Below are 12,548 nucleotides of genomic sequence, written 5' to 3'. Positions count from 1 at the left end.
CAGATGGGCGACTGACCAGGAGGGCCTCTGTCTTGTCAGGATTGATCCTCAGCTTGTTCCTCCTCATCCAGTCCGCCACAGCGGCCAGGCACTGGTTCAGAATCCGAGGGGCTTCCTTGGAGTCAGATGGAAATGAGTAGTGGATTTGCGTGTCATCTGCGTAGAGATGGCAACACCCTCCAAAACTCCGGATGACCTCTCCCAACGGTTTCATGTAGATGTTAAATAGCATGGGGGATAAAATAGACCCTTGCGGGACCCCACAGGTCAATGGCCAGGGGTCCGAGCAGGTATCCCCCAGCTTCACCATCTGGGAACGACCCTCCAGGAAGGACCGGAGCCACTGCAGAACCGTGCCACCGAGCCCCATCCCAGAGAGCCTCCCCAGAAGGATACCATGGTCGATGGTATCGAAAGCCGCTGAGATGTCCAAGAGAACCAGCAGGGTCACACTCCCCCTGTCCAGCTCCCTGCGGAGGTCATCCACCAAGGCGACCAGAGCCGTCTCGGTACTGTGCCCAGGCCTGAAGCCAGACTGCGAGCGGTCCAGAAAATCAGTGTCATCGAGAAATTCCTGGAGCTGTGTGGCAACCACCCGCTCCAGAACCTTGCCCAAAAACGGGAGGTTGGAGATTGGTCTGTAGTTGTTACAAATAGATGGATCAAGCGAAGGCTTTTTTAGTAGTGGTTTTACTGCCGCCTGCTTAAAGTAGGATGGAACCGACCCCTGAACCAAAGAAGCATTTATTATGGTCACAAACCAATCCAACAACCCATCTTTGGCCAGCTTGACCAGCCAAGAGGGACAAGGATCCAGAGCGCAGGTGGTCGCCCTCACAGACCCAAGAATCCCCTCCACGTCATCAGGAAGAACAAGCCGGAAAGAATCCCATAAGATCGAGCAGACAGGTACCTCGGTTACCTCCGCTGAGACCACAATTGAGCTGGAGTCTAGCTCAAGGCGTATCTGAGCAACTTTGCCTGCAAAGTGGTGCGCGAAATCGCTGCACCCAGTTGCCAAGTCATCGGGAAGCCCCTGGGCCTCAAGAGGCCGCAGGAGCTCCCCCACAACTCGGAACAACTCCGATGGCCTGTTGGCTGCAGACGCTATGCGGGCAGTCGTGAAAACTTTCCTGGCTGCTCGCAGAGCCACGGAGTACGCCTTAATAGCGGCTTTAGCCCGTGCTTGGTCGGACACGTCCCGAGATTTCCTCCAGATGCACTCTAGTCCCCTCCTCCTACGCTTCATCACAGCCAACTCCTCGGTAAACCAAGGAGTCGACGCGACTCTACGCAGTGAGAGGGGACGTTCGGGAGCGAAGGCCTGGACAGGGAAATGGCAGTGGCAACTGGGGTGGTTGGCCCCTTGAGATGGAAGGGGCCAGTCACCTGTGTGGAATGACCTTCAACTTATCCATGGATCATATCAAAGTCCATAATTTTGGTCCCCAAATGTCCTGTTTTGTCTTTCAAGAACAGCCTTAGGACACTGTGGTAAGCAAATGAAAACTGCTTTACTTCAGCAAAACATAAAATACAGTACACTCCGTGAAATAATTTATTTATTTATTTATTTCTCACATTTATATCCCACCCTTCTCACCCGAAGGGACTGAGGGCGGCTTACAATAGTGGCAACAATTGGATGCCCATACAAATCAATATAAAACAGTGCATAAAACAGTTAAAACTATTAAAATCTATATATATAAAATGATAAAGTTGTTTGCGCAGTGACTATAACAACAAAACTAAACATCCCAGAAATACGAAATTTGGCAACACAATGCAAAAGGCTTGCCTCCAGGTTACAACAACACAACCACACCACAAAACCACAATCCAGACCCACAAAACTCACAACAACGCATCATGCGATAACAACACAACTAAACGCCCCAGAAATACAAAACTTGGCAACACAATGCAAAAGCCTTGCCTCCCAGTTGTAACAACACAACCACACCACAAAACCACACAGGACCCACAAAACTCACAACAACGCATTGTGACTATAACAACACAACTAAATGCCCCAGAAATACGAAACTTGGCAACACAATGCAAAAGCCTTCACTCCAGGTTGTAACAACACAACCACACCACAAAACCACAATCCGGACCCATAAAACTCACAACAACACATTGTGACTATAACAACACAACTAATTGCCCTAGAAATACGAAACTTGGCACACAACTAAACGCCCCAGAAATATAAAACTTGACAACACAACGCAAAAACCTTGCCTCCCAGTTGTAACAATACAACCACACCACAAAACCACAATCTGGACCCACAAAACTCACAACAATGCATCGTGACTATAACAACACAACTAAACGCCCCAGAAATACGAAACTTGGCACACAACTAAACGCCCCAGAAATACAAAACTTGACAACACAACACAAAAGCCTTTTCTTCCAGTTGTAACAACACAACTACACCACAAAACCACAATCCGGACCCACAAAACTCGCATCAACGCTTTGTGACTATAACACAACTAAACGCCCCAGAAATACAAAATTTGACAAAACAACGCAAAAGCCTTGCCTCCCAGTTGTAAGAACACAACCACAACACAAAACCACAATCCGGACCCACAAAACTCACAACAACGCATCATGACTATAACAACACAACTAAACACCCCAGAAATACAAAACTTGGCAAAACAATGCAAAAGCCTTGCCTCCCAGTTGTAACAACACAACCACACCACAAAACCACACTGGACCCACAAAACTCACAACAACGCATCATGACTATAACAGCACAACTAAATGCCCCAGAAATACGAACCTTGGCAACACAACGCAAAAGCATTCCCTCCCGATTGTAACAACACAACCACACCACAAAACCACAATCCGGACCCACAAAACTGACAACAACGCATTGTGACTATAACAAATACAAAATTTGACAACACAACTCATCCACCTCCCCAATCCCTACATTCACACTTGGCCTCCAAAAAAACAATTACAATAATAACAATGACAACAACAACAACAACAATAAGAATCAACACCATCACAAGCAAGAAACAGCCAGGCACTGAGGCTGAGAGGCCAGTCAGTGCTACACTGGGCCTCCAAAAAACAATACAGTAGCATCTAACTTATCCAACCTTCATGACCACTACAACAACAATAATAATAAACACCTACACAGGCAAAACAAAAAAAGACTATTGTACCACAATAAAAATATAAACCGCACTCAGCAGAATCAGACATTACAACTAACAACAAACCAAAGACAACAGGGATCTCAAGCAATTATCAATCAACACAAAAATTGAAGAAGGTAACAGACTTCAAATACTACTACTAATGTGAGTATAAAGAAGGGTGGAGGTCACAGCATAAATACAACCTAATGTAGACTGACCAACACCACCAGACTAAGCCACAGCAATGCGTGGCCGGGCACAGCTAGTACATTATAAATTACAAAAATATAAGTTTCGAACATAAAATCAGATCCGTTCATCCTCATACTTTGTCCATAGTTCAGTCCATGTCATCTTCACCATTTATTGATTAAAAGCCTGGGCACACAGCCATGTTTTTAGGGCTTTTCTGAAGCCCAACAAGGTTGGAATTTGTTGCATCTCTCTTGCAAAAGAAAGCCAGGAAGTCTTACTTCAGACAAAGAAACAGGCATAAATCCAGATGCAGACTTGGAGCAGGCACACAGAGAATGAAGGCATTAGAGTTACTTTGTTACCAGCAAGAGCTGGCTGCACCTGCTTCAGCTTTTATAGCCCTGGGTCCCCACACAGCTGCTAGGGTAGTTCCTAATTACTCAGCTGCGTTTCTGGCAGCTAATCTAGCCGAACGACGTCTCTGCCCTGTTTCCTTTCGTCTCTCCTGGAATGAGGGTACTAGCAAAGTCTCCTCCTCAGACTCCAACTCACCCTCAGATTCATGACCACTTTCCTGCTCCCCTTCCTCTTCTGAAGAAGAGGAATCCCTAACACCAAATCTGTTCTTGGGTTATACATGGGCATGTACAATAATAGATTAGCAGTATATATGTTGCAGAGGTAATGATAGAATGGCTCTTTCACTCTACACTGCATGCTATGATTCTACTTTATTTGGCTTCATCCTTCAGAGTTTTGGGATTGGCAGTTATGGGATGTATTTGGTGTCCTCAGTCAGGGAGCTCCTCTGGTGACTCCAATCAAAACCAGAAACTCTTGGATTTGATTGAATGCAGCCATGGCAGTTGAAGTGAAATAATAATGCTGTATTTCTGGAGTGTCAGTGTGTCCAAAGAAAGAGCTATGAATTCTTTGTTTAGTTATGAAACATAACAGCTGAGAAACCTGGGAAACAACTACCATTTTCTAAACTCCATTTAATCCATTATTAACTAAACAAGAGATTGTAAGTAGTAAATTATAAAGAACACCCAAAGAATGAGTACATCAGATCATTTACTCATGGCCCTGCTTCCAATTTGTTGCTGTTAACTTTTAGACAACTAAAATACTGAGAGGTAAATTATCTTGTTACAGTCCAGTTAGTCACCTCCACCACTGTGTTCAGTTTAGGTCCAAAATTATATCAGTTGTTACTTAAATTGCTTATCGTCTCTGCAGTTTCTCATTTCTCCAACCTGTTTGCTTCTCTTCATGTGATGTATTATCTAGCCTTGCATTGCTGAAAAACATCAATAAAATTCTGAAAGGAATAAAATCACAATGGAACAGTTTATGGTCACATAATTTGTACATAGCCAAAGGGAACAATAGTAAATAGGTATGTAGTGCACTCTGTTTTCATGTTATTGATTGTGGAAAATGTGCTTGCCTCACACTTAAACAGCTGTAGTTACTTCATGTGTATTCATAAATCTACATCTGACAAATGCATGATTTCCATAGGAAAACACTTCCATCAGTAGAAAATTGCTTCCAATCAAAATCCATTGTTATGTCCTGAGGAAGACAAAAATGATGTTTTCTCTTGTTTGTTAGTTCCTTTGTTTTATAGCTACTGCTAGTTACATCCTAATAAGTCATCTTTCTTCTAATGTGACACTCCTTTAAACAGGGAAGATAACTCATTTTGATATTTTAAGTAATATAAGGTAAAAATGTATTTTTACTTCTCCATTGATAAATAAATGCAGATTACAGAGACATTTATAAATTCGCCCATTATGGATTTTTAGTACATGCTAGCATTGAAAAAATATTCTAGAAGTATACCTAGCAGTTATTGGCATGTTTGAGTATTTGGAGTTTTTTGTGTTCGTTATGGTATCGTTGCTCTCTGTGTTGTACATCCTTTACCGTGTCTGGCCCAGCAGAATTCCAAGTGAAAGGGAAGGTGAGAACCCAAAGGAGAGGAATTTCCAAATCCCAAACTATGCTGTCAGGGCAGAAATAGTTGTAGTTATTGTTTATTTCCTGTTTCTCGTAAGCACCTTCTTTCCTTCAGATACTGCAAGACATGGACCACAGGGCTAGCATACTGTGCCTTCCCGTTTCTGGAAGGCTTGTTAAAGTTCTGGTGAATCTCAAGCCTTTCACAATCTCTCTATAAATGCTCTCTTGATATGCTCAATTTTGGTTCAGGAAAGGATTTCTAGGCATGTAATTGGAAAACCTGTAAGGGTGCATATTCTTCTCCCTCAACACCCATGCATTGTTGTTGACATTGCTCCATGGCATACAGCTACTTAGAACAATTTTCTACTTTTGAAAAAGTAAAAGGGCGTGAAAGCAAAATAAGAAAATACCCATGCCTCATCCTCATCATCTTCTTTTTCCCCTTCTCCTCCTTTTCCTTCAATTTGGTCAAAAGGAAGAGTTTTTAAACCTTTCAGTTCCTTTTTTCGCTTAAATGTAACTCAGTATTTTGTCTAGAGGCTAGACCCAATAAACTGTAATGAACCTTAAATAAGTTGTGTTTGAGTTATTATGATGCTGGTTTCGTTCAAAAGTAATAATGAATCCACAATTTTGGATTGGGCTTAATGCTAAAATGGTGTTCGTTAAAAATGGAAAAGATTACATTTCTTATGCCAAGTGGAAAACATGTGAAACCAAGGCTCACCTGAGCTTCTTGTAATGATAAACCACAGTTTTGTTGGGAAATGCAGCCTCTATATATAGAACCTATGTGTGGACATGTGGCAAACATTTAGATCCTCTTCTTGCATTTGAGGACTCAGAGTGTCTGTTTCTTTTTTGGAAGACACTCTGCTCATGTGTCAAAGACTAGGGAATAACATTTCCCAGGCTCTCTCCAACCTGATACTGTATGTAAATAGATTATATACCAGATTTAATGTTTTTGAGTAGTGGCTTGATGTTTTTAAACTACTGAAACCATGCCACATGCAGACGATTACATGCTGAGGACTGAAGGCTTTTAAAGTACTCTTATTATACATGTCAAATTAGAATCTGTTTTCTTGCGTATCAACTTGTAACAGTGGGGATTTTGGGCATAGCTCAAAGCTATATTTGTCAAATTTTGGGGAAGTTCAATCTCACTGTTGGTAGGGAGGAGAAAAATGCAAAAAGTGTTTTGTATTTGTTTTGGCATGTGTGTGAGAAACTGCAGGCATATGGTATCAATGGGATTTTCTTAGAAGAAAGGTATGTATCAATTTATTCTCTGTTTTATATCACTATATTTATTTCAATAATAACTAGTATTATATTCAGTATTTGAGAGCAATAAAATACCTTACGGGTATATATCATGAGCCTTTATGTTCAAGATCCAATGGCCTATAGTGCAGCTCCACTTGTTTCTACTCTGACTTTTCCTTGCAGTTTAAGATTAATATTCCACTCTCATTCTCCTTTCAGTGCCGCAACCTTGGGGCCTGGCTTCTGGAACCTGATTAACTTGTATGTCATTATTTAGTGCCAGAGAATGAATTTCTGAATAAATTAGCTTCCTCTTTTTTATCTTTGACAGATGCAAGACAAAAGTCTACCCTGATGAACTACCAAATACAAGTGTGGTCATAGTATTTCATAATGAAGCCTGGAGCACTTTGCTTCGTACTATTTACAGTGTTATAAATCGGGCTCCACACTATCTACTTGCTGAGATTATCTTGGTAGATGATGCCAGTGAACGAGGTATGAATGAACACAAATAAAAGTCTATCAACGAGTAAATAGTAATAGCAACTGAGTAATATTATGTCAAGGTTCTAGAACTGTAACTATGTATGTGTGTGTAATAAATAGCTAGCTAGCTAGCTAGATAGTAGCATTCTGAAAATACAATTTTACTTCCCTAGTATATGGTGGTGGGGAAAAAAGAGCTACCATTACATCTCTGCCAGTGGAAAGTTCTTTTTTTGGATAACATAATTCAGAAGAGTTTTCAGCCATTATGACCAGTAGCCAGCCATGTTACCTGGATGATGCAGGAAGTTGAAGACTAACAGTAACTTCTAATGTCTGTTGTATTCATGGTTGTGTTAGGGAGATGTTCACACCAGAGTCTTATTAAACAATCTTTTCAAGAGGTGACATAAAGACCCTCAGAAGCCTTTTTTGTTTACTAAAATCACCAAATACTTTTACAGGCACGATTATTCCACCATGATTTTGTCTGTAGAATTAACTGTAAATAGCTCTCTATTTTAATTGCAGAATAATTGTTTTCTATACAAATCAGCCATGTGAAAATTATGTTTAAAAACCTTCTTTGAAGGTTTTTAAGTAGAGGCTGAATGGTCACTTTTCAGGAGTGCTTTGATTGTCAGGAGTGCTTTGATTCTGCATGACAGAATGGTGTTGGACTAAATGGCCTTTAATGGTCTCTTTCAACTCTAGGATACTGTGTTCTAGATGTTGCTATGATTTCTGCTTGTAAAGTACCTGTTCAGCCTATAAATGTACAAATCTGGAGACATGAGACTTACTATGAGCATCCACTCTTCCTCCAATGTCTTATTCACCCTATAAGGCAGGACTTGTCCCTTGTATGACATATTAATGGGCCTCATTTGAAAGACGTCTAATGCTATGACAGGATGGGTTTTACAAATCCAACATTATACTTCACTGATGTAAGGCATTACTGATTAAGTACCAGCAATGCTATTCTTGGACAAAGGCTTGAAATACAGAGGTATGGCAGAAAAGTAATGAGACTTACAATGCTGTGCACAAACCAACAAGGCTGCTACCTCTTCCTTCACATGGTAGTTAGTTTAACCTCTGCTATAAACTCAGTACACGTTTGAACTTGCTGTAGTGACAACACAATTGTTGAGAGCATCTGATGTGATGTTATATTTATGAGATGTTGTTGTTGTTGTTGTTGTTGTTGTTGTTGTTGTTGTTGTATTCACCGGATCTCGGTTCCTATGGCTCCTTTTTATTTTCCCAGCCCAAAAGCCACATGAAAGGGTGTCATTTTGATACCGTATTTACTCAAGTATAATGTGCCATTGAATGTAATGCACACTTCAATTTTGAAGGTGTGCATTACAACAACGAAAAAGGATTTGCTGTCAAATGTAATCCGAGGCTGTGGTGGGTGCGAAAAAGCTTGCGGAAAGCCACATCCCTTTGTCTAGCCCTTCCACCAGCCAGTTCACAGCCTTCATCAGCTTCCACCTGTTTTTGGCCACTGCAGACTTTCCTCCTCTGTCCCCAACTGGGATCTCTTGCCCCACAGCACCAACAGGTTTAAGTGTGTGATTCTAACACACCATTGAATCTAATGCATGCTTCAATTTTAGCAATGTAATTTAGTTGAAAAAGGTGAGCAACTTGAGTAAATATGGTAAATATGGTATCCAGAAGAGTGTAACCAATGAGCTGAAATGAATTCCAGGAGTAGCCTTTAAAAACTGCTACAAACAATGGAAACAATCCCTCCATCACTGTGTAGCTGCCCAAAGGAAATACTTTGAAAGGGATAATCTTGATTTGGACACACAATAAAATTCATGGTTAAAATGAGATCTGTCTCATAATTTTCTGCCATATTTTGTATGGAGCAGACACCCAACTCTAGTTCTTTCTGGAGCCCTCCAGTTATCTGAATCATTTTCACAACAACTTCTGGCTTGTAAGGCTTGCCCCACCATTAGGCAGAATGAAAAAATGGCATCAAGACCAGGTTTTAGATTTACACTGGCGTCCTTCTACTGGTTTCTCCTAAATGTCTACCTTCAAACTTGTCTATTGCCCTGGGTTGTGGTGGGGGTTGCCTATCATTTAAAGATGTAGCAATTTAAATTTCAAAAAAATTGAAAGAAAAATGACAAAACATTTTTTTTCAAGTCTTGAGAAACTTTGACAACAAGAATCTTGGGCCAATTAGAATCTTTGCAGTTCAGAATTTTAGCATTCATGTGTGTTTGTTTTGTGCAGAAAACCTCATGGAAATAATTTCTTACACAAAAAAAAAGGTTTTCCGACATGAAATATTTATTTTATGCAATATATTCACATGATTAATTTACATAGAAAACAACATTTCTGCTTCGAAAACAGCTTTTTTTCTGAGAGGAGATAATATTTTTGCCTTGAAATGTTGTTTTATGTGCAGATAATTCTGCTTTTTGCACAGAGAATACCTTTTTTTTGTGAAACCATCTGGGAATTTTGCATGGGAATGAATCTTGAACTGTGAATAGGCTTTAAAATTAGTTGCAGCTATTGTTATTGTCCAAAGACTTTCTTGCAGTTGAAACCAAATTGTTAAAATTACTTGTTGTATCTTTTAATAAGATACTTAAAGGAGAAATGCATTCCCATCACCGTTGTTGAATTAAGGTTCAATCGACAACCCAATCCATCTCTGTAACTGGAAAGAACATCATCTAATTTGTTGTCTCATGCATCAAAATATATTGGGTCAACACTGACCAAACTGGTGCATGAAAAATAGATAATTTGCTCTTTATAAGACTGATATTGAAGTATGCTCAGAAACAATCTGCTCCAAAATGCATCTGTGAGAGTCCCAAAGGGATTCATTTAACTCTAGTTCTAGTTAAAAAATGTTTAACTTTTAAATTCTAATACACAAATGCAATATCCTCCAACAGTTTTTACATTAATAAGATAATTCTTTAGTTAATTGATTTCTCTTCTGGTTCATTGTAACATCATAATCCTAGAAGAAGCACTTTGGGCATCCAATAGTTAAATCTCTTTGCTTCTCAAAAAAGGCTTTTACAGACATTATGAGTAGCGGTGTGCAAAATGGCAGAAAATTGTTCTGTTTTCATTCTGTTTTCAGGACCCCCTACCTCTCACCCATTCTGTTTTCAGGAAGATTCTGGAATATTAGGAGGGGGCCTGTTCGGATTCTTAATTGGGGATCTGGAGTTCTGTTTCCAGGAGTAATCTTTGAAATGAAAACAGAACAAATTTCTGCCATTTCACACACTCCTAGTGGTATGAAGTTCTTCAGATGAGAAGGAAAAAAAAAGCACCCCTGCAATCTAGAGGGCAGTAATTGTAGAAAAAAAATTAACTTAAAGATGGAACAGCTGAGACCATGGAAAATTAGTTTCCCGAAAAATGTGTATGTGGGGATATGGTGAAATGTTCCACAGTTGAACCGTGGTAGGATGATGATGTAAGTCCAGGAGTGTCATCCTATTATTGTTTTGTTTTCGATGGCTTCATATTTTACATTCATCATAAAAGCAGCTTTCTAAGTTCTGCCTCTCCCCACCATCAAAGATATCACAAACCTTTTGAGCTATAAGGATAACTGGTTACTGTGTTTTAGAAGGAATGTCCAGTTAATCTTAGGTTCTCCTATAGATTCCAGATATTCTACCTACAATACAGAGCATGCAAGGAGATTTTTTAATCTGAAGATACTATAAACTCAAAACTGCCAAAGAGGGGATGAGGGATAAAGTGAGGGCGAGGAAGAGCCGTATGTCTGTACTACTTGATTTCCTGTTTTTACATTAGTACAACAAGGTTCCTTCTTAAGGACTTACACAGTGTCACTCCCATATTTGGAGCCCCCAGTAACATAGTAGATTAAAGCCTTGTGACTTGAAGGTTGGGTTGCTGATCTGAAAGCTGCCAGGTTCGAATCCCACCCGGGGAGAGCGCAGATGAGCTCCCTCTATCAGCTCCAGCTCCATGCGGGGACATGAGAGAAGCCTCCCACAAGGATGATAAAAACATCAAAACATCCAGGCGTCCTCTGGGCAGCGTCCTTGCAGACAGCCAATTCTCTCACACCAGAAGCGACTTGCAGTTTCTCAAGTTGCTCCTCACACGAAAAAAAAAAACCAAAACAAAACTCCCATATCTGTGGGCAATATGTTCCAAGACCCACCAGCTCACCGTGGATAATAACTAATCCTATATTCTGACAATACACGGCCTGGAAGCATAGCATAGAATCTCCTAGTGAGGTCCAAAAACACTTCCTGGTGGAAAATATCTTTTGGACTGTGGATAAGTGAAACCATGGATATTGAATCTATAGGTAAAGGGGTTGTACTGTATTCAATTCAGCAGCTGCACAGGGCTCTTCGTTTCCTTCTTTTTCTGAACCAGCTTTGTTTCCTTTCTTATATTCTATCAAATGATAAAACACCTTTCATTTTTTTAAATTTCCTGCACTCAGAATTCTCTGAACTTTTCATGTACATTTGTCAGTGTGTTGTACGGAGGGTTACCCTTTCAGAAAGCATCTTAGCAATGCAGTTCTTTTCTTTATCCTTTTGGCCTGTGCATTTAATTAGAACAAACAAATTGTTGTGTTTCCTTTGCTTAATTGTGTTTGGCAGATTTTCTGAAGGTCCCATTAGAGAATTATGTGAAAACTTTGCAAGTGCCAGTAAAAATTATGAGGATGGAACAGCGGTCGGGGCTGATTCGAGCTCGGCTTCGAGGAGCAGCAGCTTCCAAAGGCCAGGTCATCACTTTCCTGGATGCACACTGTGAATGTACCTTAGGCTGGCTGGAGCCCCTGCTGGCAAGAATAAAAGAAGACAGGTGAGCATGAAAAGCTGATGCTGTACAACACTTTGTGTTATGGAACCATCAGCCAGAAGAACTTTGATTAGAAGGACCTATTTATTTTCAAGCCACTTATTTTATAGCTGTGAGAATTATCTTCCGTAGTGAAAATATGCTAATCCTCAGCTCAAGGTCAAACCATCTTTTGATTCTCATTTGATCTAACCGAAATACAAGCATGGGCATTTAGCTCCTTTGGTTAATTTTAAAAACTTTGTCCTGCAAATTTCTTCTGAGTGTGGTTTTGTTTATTTTAAAAATGTTTACCACTGCTTTCTATTGCCATCAGAGTGAACTGTAACAAATATTTCATGAATATGAATATTTCATGAATCTATGAATATTTTTAACACTGTTACTTACAGAAAATGCAAAAGGAATGCTACATCTTATCAGAAGTCTTTTGACTTTTCTCTCATATAGGAAGGAGATGTCTGCAACATAAATTCACATGAATCTCAAGGGGAGGGGAAGAATTCCCCCACTGCAGGCCTGTTGTTTTATTCAGACACTGTTATGTGCACTTTCACTTTATTA

The 12,548-nt window shown here is 40.1% G+C and overlaps 1 protein-coding gene across 6 annotated transcripts in view; it reads left to right on the top strand.

The window, feature by feature from the left end:
• Positions 1-12,548, top strand: part of galnt13 (polypeptide N-acetylgalactosaminyltransferase 13) — a 270,709-nt gene that overhangs the window by 134,878 nt on the left and 123,283 nt on the right. For all 6 annotated transcript variants that reach the window (XR_010001363.1, XM_003225380.4, XM_062965663.1 and 3 more), the window contains exons 4-5: positions 6,961-7,127; positions 11,780-11,987. Coding sequence is in view for 5 of the 6 variants with exons in the window: in XM_003225380.4 (XP_003225428.2) it covers positions 6,961-7,127; positions 11,780-11,987 (375 nt within the window). In the remaining variant the exon portion in view is untranslated. The remainder of the gene's footprint in view (positions 1-6,960; positions 7,128-11,779; positions 11,988-12,548) is intronic.

This window comes from Anolis carolinensis, chromosome 1 (genome assembly GCF_035594765.1).
Source record: "Anolis carolinensis isolate JA03-04 chromosome 1, rAnoCar3.1.pri, whole genome shotgun sequence".
Taxonomy (NCBI): domain Eukaryota; kingdom Metazoa; phylum Chordata; class Lepidosauria; order Squamata; family Dactyloidae; genus Anolis; species Anolis carolinensis.
Note: the sequence above shows the minus strand (reverse complement) of the source record. Positions and strands in the feature narration are given on the sequence as shown.